The 13,056-nt window shown below is 41.4% G+C and overlaps 1 protein-coding gene across 3 annotated transcripts in view; it reads right to left on the minus strand.

Moving 5' to 3' along the window:
- Nucleotides 1–13,056, minus strand: part of EFNA5 (ephrin A5) — a 274,147-nt gene that overhangs the window by 76,398 nt on the left and 184,693 nt on the right. Inside the window, exon 1 of one of the 3 annotated variants that reach the window (XM_045837995.1) lies at nucleotides 4,923–5,016. The exons of the other annotated variants lie outside the window; for them this stretch is intronic. Within the exon in view, the coding sequence (XP_045693951.1) occupies nucleotides 4,923–4,987 (65 nt within the window). The 5' untranslated portion in view covers nucleotides 4,988–5,016. Of the gene's footprint in view, nucleotides 1–4,922; nucleotides 5,017–13,056 lie in introns of those variants that run through there. 3 annotated transcript variants of the gene reach the window in all.

The following is a 13,056-nucleotide window of genomic DNA, read 5'->3' on the forward strand; positions in this document are numbered from 1 at the left end:
GAAAAACAAAAGGACACTCTGCGCATTTGTCATGCAAATATGGGGAACACTAAGCATCTCAGGCACAACAGCCCACTACCCCTAAAACTTGCTCCATGTTCCTTTGTTTTCAGAGTACAGAAATGTCACATTCTGACCATCTGCCCATTTAAATGAGAGGGGCAGAAATCAGACTACCTGACTCCTAAGGTTTCTTCCAATTCCCAGTTCTAGGAGATCTTGAAATTTAAAAATAAAGATAGAACAAGGAAGATTAAGATATTCTGAAGAGGGAGATCGAAAGTAAAAGCAAGGACTAAAATACCCATAATTACAACATGTGGTTCTACACAATTTTCAGATGAAGCAAGGACAAAGTACACAGAAGATTAACTCGCCTATAAGTAATGATAAAAGCTATTCAATAGAATTCTTGAAGGGTACAAAGGTACCACTTAGTAAGTCACTGAGTTCAAGCCCCAAATAGCACCTTTGTGAAACCAGTCGATGCACCCCTAAAGAGAGGCCCTCTGTGCCAGATACTAAATACAGAGAAAAAGGCCCTTTCTATGGGTTGTTACGTAGGCAAGAGGGTCCAGGATAAGAAAGTCCACTAAACGGAACAGCCCTGAAACCTGAGAGATGCAGCACTGCTTCTAGAGGTCAAAAGGGTTTAATTTTATACAAGAATAACAAAGAATCCTGGAATTACCTCTTTAAACAAGGAATTATTTTAAAAAGTGGGGAAAATTAAGCAAATCCAGCAATAACTTGATTAACCTATTTAGTCACATTGGTTCATTTAAAAAATCAATTTTTTAATATAGGCATTAAGTAAAACCTAAAAAAAAAGTAAAAGGCATCTGTAATTTATTCACTGGCCCTAGAGATATCTTTAAAATCAAAGCCAGCTTAACTGAGTTCTGAAGTTCTCACCAAGTACTCGTATGGGTTTTCAAAGAGCCTTGAAAGCAGCTAGGCACTTTCTGCTGGAGGATACACATTAACTAAATTCCAGTGTGCCCTGCACAGAGCAGCCTCTTAATCAATTATTTCCTGCAATGCTTCAAAATGTTCTTTTTGCAGAGTATGTGGTTAGGCCCTGGGATCTCTGTGGAGATCATGACTCAGACATAACACACTCTCAACTACATGCTCCTCAAACACATGCACTTGTCCTCCTTCACAGCAAAGACTGGGGAACTGAGAGAATTCAGAAGAGGTAAGGAGGGTGGAATGTATGGAACAAGTCGTGCAGAGAGAAAGAATCAGAAAAGGAGAAGGGAGAGATGGAAATCAGAGAACAGTGAGGACATCTTTTCTTTACAGAATTGGTTTCTGGGCTGAGATCTTTATTTTATGTTGAGAAATCAAGAGAACAAATGGGATGAATGCTATATCGAGGAACTGATATCACCATTTCAAAAAGAAACTTGCTCCACAATAAACACCCACAATGCAGAAAGCTCCATAGTAAATGTTCCCAAGAGCACTCCATGAGCTACATCTAAAGCTTCACACTCAGCTGATCTACTTTCGAATCCCGGAGTTTAAGGCAGCAGTTCAACAAAATACCATCCCTACCAATATTTGCGATGATAAGAAAATGAGACCAGGGATGAAAACACCTGGCAAGGAGTATACTGTGTCTTGCTGTGAAGAAGAGTATTACCCAGAATGTCTGCTTCCTATCACTGAGAAGCATTCCACCTGCCCAATAAGCAAACCATGGCCTCAAGCTAAACCAAGGTGGATCCTCTTGTCTTCCCCTTACTCCCAGATCTGTTATATAAATGGTTCACTCCTTTTTTGTGTTGGGATCTGAAAGGTTCATGACCCTGAAGTTCATTCATATGAGGAAAGAAAAATACCATGCAGAGACTGTACCGGAGAGAAAACACAGCTGGTTGTGGGGAAGGAGACTTGGGCTGCAGTCCCCACTCTGTGTGACTGTGAGTATGTCATGCACTCTCCACGGCCTGGGTTTCCTTACGGATGAAGAGAGGCTGTGGAGGTGGGGTTCTGGGATAAGCTGGGGACCGGGCAGGGGAGCAGGGGCTCTAATTCTACATTGCCCAGTTCTAAGGTAGCATACTTTTTATTTTGCTGAAAATATAACCACAATCATTCTCAAAAGAATTTGAGGAAGTTCAGTTTGGTCATTTCTCTACTAAAGTAAATAACTGCCATGTGTCATTAAATAAAAAAGCAAATTACAATGTAATATGTGAAGTAATTTTGATTATGTTCACACATTCTAGATGGTAGTATTATGAATAAAGTTTATTTTCTTCAGTGCACTTTCAAAATATGTATTTCTAAAAAAATAAAATACATAAAAATGTACATTTCTAATTTTCTTCAATGACAAGGCATTCCTTTTGTAATCACAAACGCAATATTGGAATGAAAAAGCTAAGCTACTATACCTGGCTATTTTCAGAATTATCTTCCAAGATTTTCCCAATGAACATTTGTGATATACGTGTGTGTGTGTGTGTGTGTGTGTGAGAGAGAGAGAGAGAGAGAGAGAGAGAGAGAGAGAGAGAGAGAGATTTATAAAGCACCGAGATTCGGTGAAAAGATTTGGTACACTTAATCATTGAGGTAAACATTTTAGAGAGCAAATAAAAAGCTGTTAAAAGGCTTAGAAGAATTTTGACAATCAATAAAGTGATAAACTCAGGTACAAAGAAAATTAAACTATTGCTTGAGTTAATTTGGAGAAGTTCTATCTCTAAGAATTTTCTTGTAGTCAATTTACAGTCCATTAAGATTGAGCTTTTCCATATTCATTCATATATGCTTCTGTTATCCTGTCTTTCCTCAGAACCCACGCACTTTGCCTCTTTTGTGAGGATGATCTGAAGTCACTAATGCCGAATTCAAAGGCATAAAGTCACACCCACCCATCTGCATTGAAGCACCCGCTTGTGAGCACCTTGCATGTAGCATCAACTACTTCCTATTAGATCAAAGTTTATTCTCAGAGCAGCAAAGTAAGTGGGTTGAAAGCATTAGGGAAAGAATTTTAGAGCTCAGGAGAGCTTTTAGGAAGTTTTGATATCAGTCTTTGGAGCAGACACAATGATTACAGAGAGAGGATAGTAAGAACTCTATGAGGTTTTAAATAGGAGGAAGGGAAATAACTCAGGCACACCCTGCCCCTGGCTTCCTAGCCTTGGAGACAGGGCTGCTTTCAATTCAGCCCCAGGGCCAGCACATCAGAGTGAGATTTCTAGATCCACTGACTTTCTAAGGGCCACGACAACAACTCAACAACTCGGTCTACTCTACTGTCCTGCAGGACTGTGTGTCTCAGCCTATCCCCACACTCTTCCTCACCCCTATCATAACTGAGGCCCTGGGGTGCCTGCTGATGAAAATGAAACTGTCTGACCCACCCCTACCCCAGGACGGACTAGAGCAAGCTGTGCTCTGGCAAAGGCAGGGTGATACTGCTTCCAAATCTATTGTCTGCTCATCCTTGGGGGACAAAACGGAGAAGTTCTAAACGTAATTTTCCAGAGAAACAAAGCATCGCAGAGAACTCTGGGCTCCAACATTCCCATTCCCTGCCGCAACTCCTTTCTCTGGGGTGGTGAACAGTTAGTTTCATTTCCTGACTGGAGCTTTCTACAATGAACTCTCATAACTCAGCCCGCTGCCTTCCTGACAGTTTAGTTAAACCCACAGAGCAAAAAGTTACAAACAGAATCCCAGGCAAAAGGGGAGTTGCCCATAGGCTCAAATTAACTACCAGTCCCCAAGTATCTAACCTTTACTTATCACACAGAAAGAACTCAGAAGCAAAACCAAATCCATGAGCAAAATTCATTGTGACAGGAAAGAGGAGAGGGGAAAATAAACACCTCGAGTCCACTGCTACTGTTTCCAGCTCTCTCCTGACTGCAGGTCCTGACAGAGAGTGCATTCACAGCAGTCCCTCTGCCTGGAGAAGCAAACCTGTTTTTAATGCAAAACTTCTTTTTTCTTTCTCTTTTTTGTCCTTCAGACCAGCACTGAGCTCACCGAGGAAGCAGGGCCTAAGGGTTTACACCTGTGACCCAAACTTTCCATTCTGTGTGAGATTATTTTAAAGAAAAGCAAGTTTCTGAACCACTGCCTTTCCTTAGGCCAATGGTTACGAAGAGCAACAGAACAGTGTTTTATATATTTATTTATTTTCAAATGTGACCCAAATTATGACTTATAATAAACCAGACTTCACCTTGACGTCTTTCCAAGTTCCTCCCAAGGCCATCTTTTCTCATATACCTGGGCAGAGTGAACATCAACAGTTAAACTACGAGAGACAATGGCTGAAGATTACCTTAGATGACAGCCCAACATAATTTCTTTGTTTCCCAGATCTTGTTCTGTCACAACTTATGCAGAACACTACAAGAATATGGCCAGGTGAATCCTAAAATGAGTCATGAACTTCTCCTAATACAGCAGAACACCAAGTTTCTACTGCTTTATTCCAAGGACACCACATACAGTAAGTGGCTCTGCCCGCAGCCTGAGCCAATGACAGTAAAGCCAGGGTGGTGTTCATGAAGCCACGGCAGTGAAGTCCAACACCACTGAAAGTCAAAGTAACAGGCACTTACAGAGTTACAGAGTTTTATTCCCAAGCAAATTCATCGCAGCAGCATGTGAAATGCAATAAACAAAAAACGATCCTCTCCTCTCCATTTTTGAATATTTAAGTGGTTTGCAGAAATGTTCCCTCATTTTAAATGCATTGTTGCGATGTCTGGGGCCTTTCACCGAAGTGGGGAGCACTCCCAAAGATACACGCCCTACCCAAGCAACACAAAGCCCGAGATCCTCACGGAAAAATAAAGAGAAGGGGAGCAAACCAGGTTTCATGACTGCTGGTGTCAGACATTGTGCTGTGTGCTCTGCGACTACCCTGCCTTCCCTGGGGTACTCACTCAGGAACTCTTGAAGTAAGAATCATTACTCTCATTTTCGTCTCCAGCTTCCACAGGAAAGTCATTCAACTTCTAACTGAAGGACCAGGGCCCAACCCCAGGAGTTTCTGACCCAAAGAACTTTTTTATGAGATTATGATTCTGAAGCTGGTGCTCGGGTAATTTAGAGCTGCATCCATTTACTGTAACAGTTTGCCTGCCCTGGCACTGCCAATGCTTTGCTATGAAACCAAAGTTCCACTGTGGATTTAGAGACAATAAACAGCTCATAAATCCTGTTAAGCCATCATCTATGTCAAAGATGCAGGTATTAATGCTGAGTCACTGCCATGCTTTGCAGAGATAATACCGGATCCTCCCTGTCCACATATTTTAACCAGTCAGCTCGGCTCAGAGAAAGATAGCTCAAGTGGAGTTGGGCACCTGAGCTGAAACGATAGAAATGGCTTCTCTGCCCTGAATTCCCTTCCCCACTCCCACACCTCAGCACGCCCCAGTGTCTGCCAGTTCTAAAAGATCATGTATGTAAAAACACAGCTGATGTCCCTGGGCCAAATTTGGGTGAATGGAATACCACCCTTCCCGGCTGAGCTGAATGAGGAATATTCTTGCAAAATCCGCTTAGGGAGACTTGGTTTGTGACACTCATCTTTCTTTCTGTCACTATCAATGAAGTCAAATCTCCTGTTCTTACACCATTCACACGGTATTTACTGGAGAGAGAAAAGGTGAGCACGACACTTGCTATGATGTAAACTAGTGTGGTGCGTTTTCTAAGCAAAATGCACACAGCCTTCAACCAGCAAAGAGTGCAGAGGGGTTGGCTTTGAGCCTGGTGTTGGTTTTGAGCCTAGTGTTGTAGAGAGTGTGGCAGCCAGAGTGGGGGGAAACAGAGAGAGACTAGCTAGGCTGAGAAATGCCTAAAAAGACATTACAAGCCTAAGTTAATTGCAAAAAGTGTATGTTTGTCTGAAGTACTTCTTTATTTCTTCCACAGCCCGAATCTCTAGCCTATGTCCTTCTTTGGGGAAGCTTAGTCTCAATAAGGAAAACCAATCTTTAGAAGACTACTAAGAGGTTACAGAGTAATTTACATTTAAATAGGTAATTACTGAACAAAATCGAAATATAAGTCTAAGGGAATGATTATAGTGGTGGAACGGAGACAACATGAGAAGTGAGGGATCCTCTCAGAATCTATCAAATCTCATCACTTAAGGCAGTATTTTCAAAGTGAATGATCTAGACTTCTTGCAGTATTATGAGAACTACAGGTGATATGTGGGTATAGCACGAGGAAACAGTGAATCACAGAATGAGAAAATTATTCCTTTATGAACCTTCTGTCAAGTACTCAAGGAGGAAAATCCCAGTATGCTGTTAATAGGTCTTCAGCACCTAATGCTGCCTAATATCTACTTTTAACAAGAGGAGAGTAGGCATCAGAAACAGAGTCTTGTTTGCCTAGTTATGGCAGATATTATTCATGGCAAGAAATATTTAGGAGAAGGATATAAAGTTTCCAGGAAAAATAGGAGGGTCTATATTTTATAAAAATATTAGCTATAAATTCTGGCACAGGTGATAAATGCATGTAGCAGAAATTCTGGAAGTCGTGCATGGATGACCAAAGTTTGAGAAACCCTGCCTGCTAGCCTGTTCACAAGGCAGCTTTACCTTCTTGGCTTTAATGACCCAGAAGTAAAACCTGGAGTGAGATTCGGTAGGGAAGCCAGCCCTGAGCACTGTGGGTGGCGGCCCGGGGTGAGGGCATGCAAAGGCCCTCCGGCCGTCTCTCCCAGCAGACACAGGAGAGAGATCTGTGACCTGCTGCCCCAGGTCCTTTCCTCCGCACAACAGATCAAAACTAAGCAGAAAAGGGAACAAACGTATGTGTGTACGCATCCATGCTGATATCCAAATCAGGCTTTTGGATTTTTAATAGCAATTTCATAATCACATTATAGTTATAGGAAACAAAAACAATTTAAATCCAAATTTTCAGATGCAACAGCATTTTGTTCTCTTTTCATGACCTACTTACGCTTCATTTAACGCTCAACACCACTGACATCCTTGTAGAACTAATAACACACAAAGCCATATAGCTTTCTTTTTCAAAAGCAGAGTTATATAAAATGTGCTTTAAAAACACATGTAGGGAAATGCAAAATCACAATTTTTTAGAAGGGAAGGAATCTTGTCTGTCTTGTGTTTTGTCAGAAAGTTAGTTTAGCACCCAATAAAAAAGAAATTATACTCACAGCTTTAAATAGGCAAGACTCACATTGTCAAAATGCACATATTTTGTTGAAAACAGTCTCCCTTAGGCAGGGAAAACAAAATTGCTGTTAATGACAGAACTTTCTGGATTGTACTTGGAAGGGAAGGGTGTTTATGAGAAGTAAGCGAATGAGTCACAGAGCAAAATAGAAAGGAGTAGTTCCTCACTGTCGGTGCATAACTGGGTGAGGACTCAGGCCCTTATTCGTGACAGGTCCCTTCTGCACTGTCCTGGGGCTAGGTGACCTTCCTCACAAGGTGCTTTGGAAATCTTCCAGGTCTAAGCAATCACACCCTTAGAAGTTAAGGAATGTGCCCCAGGGTGTTTAAGTGTTAAAGCCTCACTATCTTTTTGGTATTCCAGCCGACTTAACACTTCTTTCGGGTGAAATATGCACTAAAACTTATGAAACTAAACTAATTAACCTGTCATATTTCAACATGAATTCACAGTCTACACTGGATGTAGAAATACCCAGTTGAAAAGTTAAAAAATATTTAGATCAAACAGGTTGTTTGGGATCATGTAAGCATTAAGAAAATACAGCTGCTTGACTAAATGACATTTTAAAGGGAACAAGCCTGCGATGTTGTCGAACCTGTTTCTGTGTGTTGACAAGAGTGCAGAATTTAATTACTTATGGGTGGCTCGGGAGGATCTGACTTCTAGCACATTTGGTGAAATTTAAACTACATTCTGCTCCAACTACCTATGAGTGCTGAGCAGGACCCACTACATAATTTGCAGGGCCTACTAGAAAACTAAAATGTGGGACTTCTTCTTCAAAAATTATTAAGGATTTCAAGACAGCAGCAGCATATCATTCAATCAAATCCCGGGCCTTGTGAGACGGCTCAGCCACATATCCATGGGGCCCGTTATTCCTCTTCCAGCCTCTAAACAAGTCCTTTCCAACCCAGTGTCACAGAGGTGCCCATCCTGCGTTCAAATGAAAATAGATCCTCAAATGTCCCAAACAATATTCCCCTTAACAGATTCAGAGATTGATATAATTCTGGTATTTCCTCTCTCTCTCTTTTTTTTTTTTCTTCCAAGTCTGAATCAAGACTTCTCAAAATATTTCAGTTCCTGCTGTGGAGCTAAGCCAGGGAGGAATCGCCTGGTTGTAAACAACAGGCAGTTCAGTGTATTGTAAAGGAAGAGGTTAACAATCATCTGAAAGTCAAGGCCTGTAGCCCACCACCGTCTGGCTGACCTTGCCACAGTGGCCGCTTTCTTTTCTTGTTAATGTGTCTTTCAACACTCAAACAGGATGTCAGCTCTAAGAGAAAGTCCCTGCCCTTTTCCTACCATGAACCCAGAGCCGTTTCCACGCCACACAGGAATCCCTGTTCCTTCCCAGCGATCGACTGTGCCTTGTGGCTTCACTTCAAAATGAAGCAGTCGAACATACCTTAAAAGTAAACAAACACACACGAGCACTAAAAAGAGAAGTCACTCCACAAATTCTGCCTCTGAAATTCTAGCATCTTTTCTCATTTCGCCATTTGAAAGCTTCAAATGATCCTTTCTGAATTTAACAACTCTTCCTGGCAATGAAATACGAAGAGGTGATGATTTCCTCCAAATTAGGAGGACATTAACAATTAAGTGTTAATGCGAACACCGTTAACAGTAATGCAATTATAACCGTATTCCACAAAGGGCAATAGGAAATAATTACTCTGATTCTCAAGTGATAGTTCGAGGAGAATGAGATTCTTGGTCTAAAATTCATTAGAAGGGGATCTGAAACTCAGAAGCCCACCTCCAGGTGGAGGAGCCTCTCCTTCCCTGTAAAGACAGCCCTGCGGGTACCTATGTAGGCACTCTCTGGCCTTCTCCTCTTGCTCCTGAAATATGGCTACAGTGGTGGTCCTGGGCCCACCAACTTGCTGCCTCTGCGGCTGCCATACTGTCCTGCAAAGGCTTATCTGAATAGTTAGAGATGCCATCTTAAGCCTCCAAGGTGGACTAAAAAAAGCAAATGATATCCAATCATCATTGTTTGGCTTCTAAGGATGATGAAGTGTACACCAGGAAATGACTAATCTACAATTACCATATGCAGAGCAGTAGCGAGACTTAACCTGAAAGAGTTATAATAGCAGATAAACCATTAATGCCTATCTCAGTCTTATTTGATTAAAACTGGAGGACTAAACTGAGAAGCTGATAAGATCAGTCAATTGCTAATGTTTTCTCCTAATGATGCATAGACGGAAGTTTAAAAAGTGTCTCAATTCCCTCGAAACCCTCAATTCCAGCAGTCCTTCAACAATCCATAAATCCTTCTCCCCTTTCATCCATCAAAGATTAACAGGAGGATAATGGATAAACGAACTTTTTGAAATTTCATTTCTCTATTTTCTGCTTGCTAATGAAGGTTCACAAGAAGAATGATAAAACAAAACCAGAGCAAGATACCTTTCATGTCTTTCCTTCAACACAAGCCTGTCTGTGAACGAATTCTAATGATTTGTTGCTTTGCCTTCTGCTCAGAATTTTCAGAATCTATTCTAATATCACAGACTCATTTTAGCCTTATGTTACATGTGTGGCTTAGCATCATGACCTCCTTAACATCCTCCCTTATTTCCTTTCTCCCCTAATTCATCAGGCCTTCCTGGGTGAAGAACTCAGATGACTGCCCGGCCTACAAGAGCAGATCTAATTCATGCTTGGTCCTTCCTGGCTTCCATGCTTTGGCCCTACTGAACCTATCCAGCCACAATTTCGGGACTCCCCTGTCAACCTGGTCTTCTCACCTGCCCTGGGACTCCCAACCTCAGGCCTCTGTGGATTCCCCCTCGGCCTACAATTCCCTCATGCCTCCACTGGGCTCTTTTTGATGGTTAAGCTCTTCTTTAAAGCATCCACCACCTTCTTAGCCTGCAAAGACCTTTTCCTTTTCTGAGATCTAATAGAACTGAGAACATTATTACACTTGAAGAACATATTTATAAAGATAATCTTCTGCAAATCGGGAGCATGATCCCAATTGCATTTTAAACTCATTGGCATTGATAAAAACCGTGTTTTCACCCTCTCTTTATCCTTCACTTTGGAGTATGTGACCTCCAAATTCATATTAGTCAGTTAAGGATAGACATATCAGTCCCTTGATTGAATAAAGCAGCCTGAATAACTGATAATAAACTACTTCTGCTAATAGGTTAATCCACTTGCAAATAACAGTCAAAGCACTGTTGCTTAGCGATGTTGGACCACGGATTGTGATGATTCACGACACTATGCCCTCTACCAAATGGTGTCAAAAGGATGTATCTGATAACCAGTTTGGATGTAAATGGTTACCAGTGAAAACAGAATTTAAAAATCAAAGAATTCAATACTCTATCCCTGCTAGACATTATACCTATAGGGAACAATGAAGTCATCAGTATTATATATATAGTTCTTGTATGTAGTTGAATATTTCTTTATTGTTTCTTTCAACATTTAGTAAATGACTTCTATGTCAGGATATTTTACAAATAATTGCTATAAGGTATCCTTGCAATGAGTACAAATAAATAGCCCTAAGTCCGGACTGGTAATACAAAAGTTCTGGAAATTCTAGGCAAACCTGTATCTATTCATAGAAAACACATGTACACATTCAAAAAAACATATGTGCAAAATACAAAATGCAATTGAATAATTTTATTACTCCAGAATAATTGTGGATGTTGGGGGAAATAGAAACAAATTCAGTCTTTACAGTGCTGGGAGCTAGTTTCACCTACAGTAATTGGACATCTTGCAGATTTCAGAACTAGGGAAACCAGTACTTCCAAACACTTGCTTTATCGTAATGGAATCATTTAAGGGTCTATGTTTGCAATGAGTTGAGACCATGTTTCTCTCAGCTACTACCAATAATAATGTTAATAGTATGAGTCATGGCAAAAAACTGGTACATTTTGGATGTTCAAACACTAGAAGTTAGTAAAGGTCTCTTGAAATATTTTTCTCAGAACCTAAAGGAGAACATGAGATAGTTTTTACATTCCTGGTCGCTTATTAGCAACCATCACTCTACAGCTCTCATATTAAAAGCATGGGCACTTGAAGACTTTGGTCCTTAATAAACTTTGCCCAAAGGACGTTAGCAAGAAACATGCATCAAGTGACAGGACAGTGCCTCCCAGGACAGGGGGACTTGTCAGATGGTGCAACAGGATCCCACGGACCTGTCTCAATCAAGTTAATTAGAGACATCTGCAGCACAGAGATCAAGCCAGGCTAGCCCTGGCAGCTTATTTGCACCAAAAAGGTACAACTCATGTGGGAGGTAAGAGGGCTAGAATGACAAACAGATAGCAATCAGTAACCTGAACCAGCTCAGTCATCTGAGCACACTCACTGCTGAAATAAAGCTGGGAGGACCAAGGGATGCAAATGTCAAGCCGATGAAAAGGCTCAAGGATATTTGAACAAACCTTTGATATTCTTAGCCCCTGCAGGAATCTCAACACTGTAAATGGAGCCCCCTAGGCCCCCACCTCCAGCACCTGCTTGAACTCTTCATTCACCTATGCATTACCTCCCGGGGTTGCTCATACTCATTCCAGGGACCCTGACCGCTGTTTTTCTGCAAACAACTCTGCCCTCTTCCAAGATGTTGTTACTGATGGAGATCTAGCTCAGGGACATGCTGTGTTTGAAGTTGTAGCCTTTGTACACCTGACACTTTGAAACTTTGCCTCTGGAACTTACATTCTACAACTCAAATCTTGGCTCCAAAAAGCCACATTATTCCCCAATGCCACAATTCAGGCCTGGATTTTAGCTAGGGAAGTTTGAGTCTTTAATGTATTTCTTTTGTTCATCCCTTTTTTTAAATTTTATTTTTGTATGTCATTCTTAAATTTCCAAAAATGATAGCAGTCAGCTTCTCACAGATTGCACTGATTCCGCTGTGTACATACATGGAGAAGTGCTAGGTGTCTTTCACCAATGACACGCGGGCTCTTCTCTCTGTTACTGCCAGGGATGCTGCCTGGTGCTGTTAACTACAGCTTACCGGGAGAGGCTGTCGGAACTGTGCCCAAAGTCAGCAACTGTGGCTATGACAGACCCGATTCTCAAAGCTGAATGGGTCTGAAAAGACAGTTATTTTAGTCATTTATAATTTGCTGTCATACTCTGACACACTCTCTCAGCTCCGGAGCACATTTTGGTTCAGTGTTCTAATTCATCAACAATTACATTTTCATGTGACTTAACATCCACATAGTTAATATGCCACTTTCATGGTTTAGCTCTAGAGCTCCATAAACGACTGAGTGTAACTGTGGCCTATGAACACATTTCAGTTCCGTATGGGTAGGCCTTCGCCAGCACTGTTTCAGAGTGATCTGAACCAACATGTAGAAGTATAGAGAATTCATATGAAACACCAATTTCTGCCTTCCTGTGAAGAATTAGCAGATCAGCATCGTGGGTTCCATTCTCTTCTTCCATCCACAAAAATATTCTGCTGGATAGATCAGCAGCCATCCCTTTCAGCAGGGCCCTGGCTTACCCTGCTGGAGCACTGGGTCCGATTTTCTCAGTTAGGGATCTGCCTGGTTGTCATAGTGTATACGCTTGCATCCTATGGCAAAGCACCTCTCTCTGTCACTTCTCTGAGTTTGCCATGTAATCAATAATATTTTACAGATTGTCTTCCACATTCAGAAATATCCATCAACACGGAACAGCCTGAATAGAGTTCTCAAGGATTTCAGATAGCCTGACTTCCAATTGTGAATGCAAAAATTTCCCAAGGGATCAGAAACCCTTGTTGAGTTTTTTTCCAAGCATGACTAATACAATACAGCGAGGTGCTATCACGCAGTCATG

The sequence above is a fragment of the Phyllostomus hastatus genome, unplaced genomic scaffold (assembly GCF_019186645.2).
Source record: "Phyllostomus hastatus isolate PE091 unplaced genomic scaffold, TTU_PhHast_1.1 phas_contig_254, whole genome shotgun sequence".
Taxonomy (NCBI): Eukaryota; Metazoa; Chordata; class Mammalia; order Chiroptera; family Phyllostomidae; genus Phyllostomus; species Phyllostomus hastatus.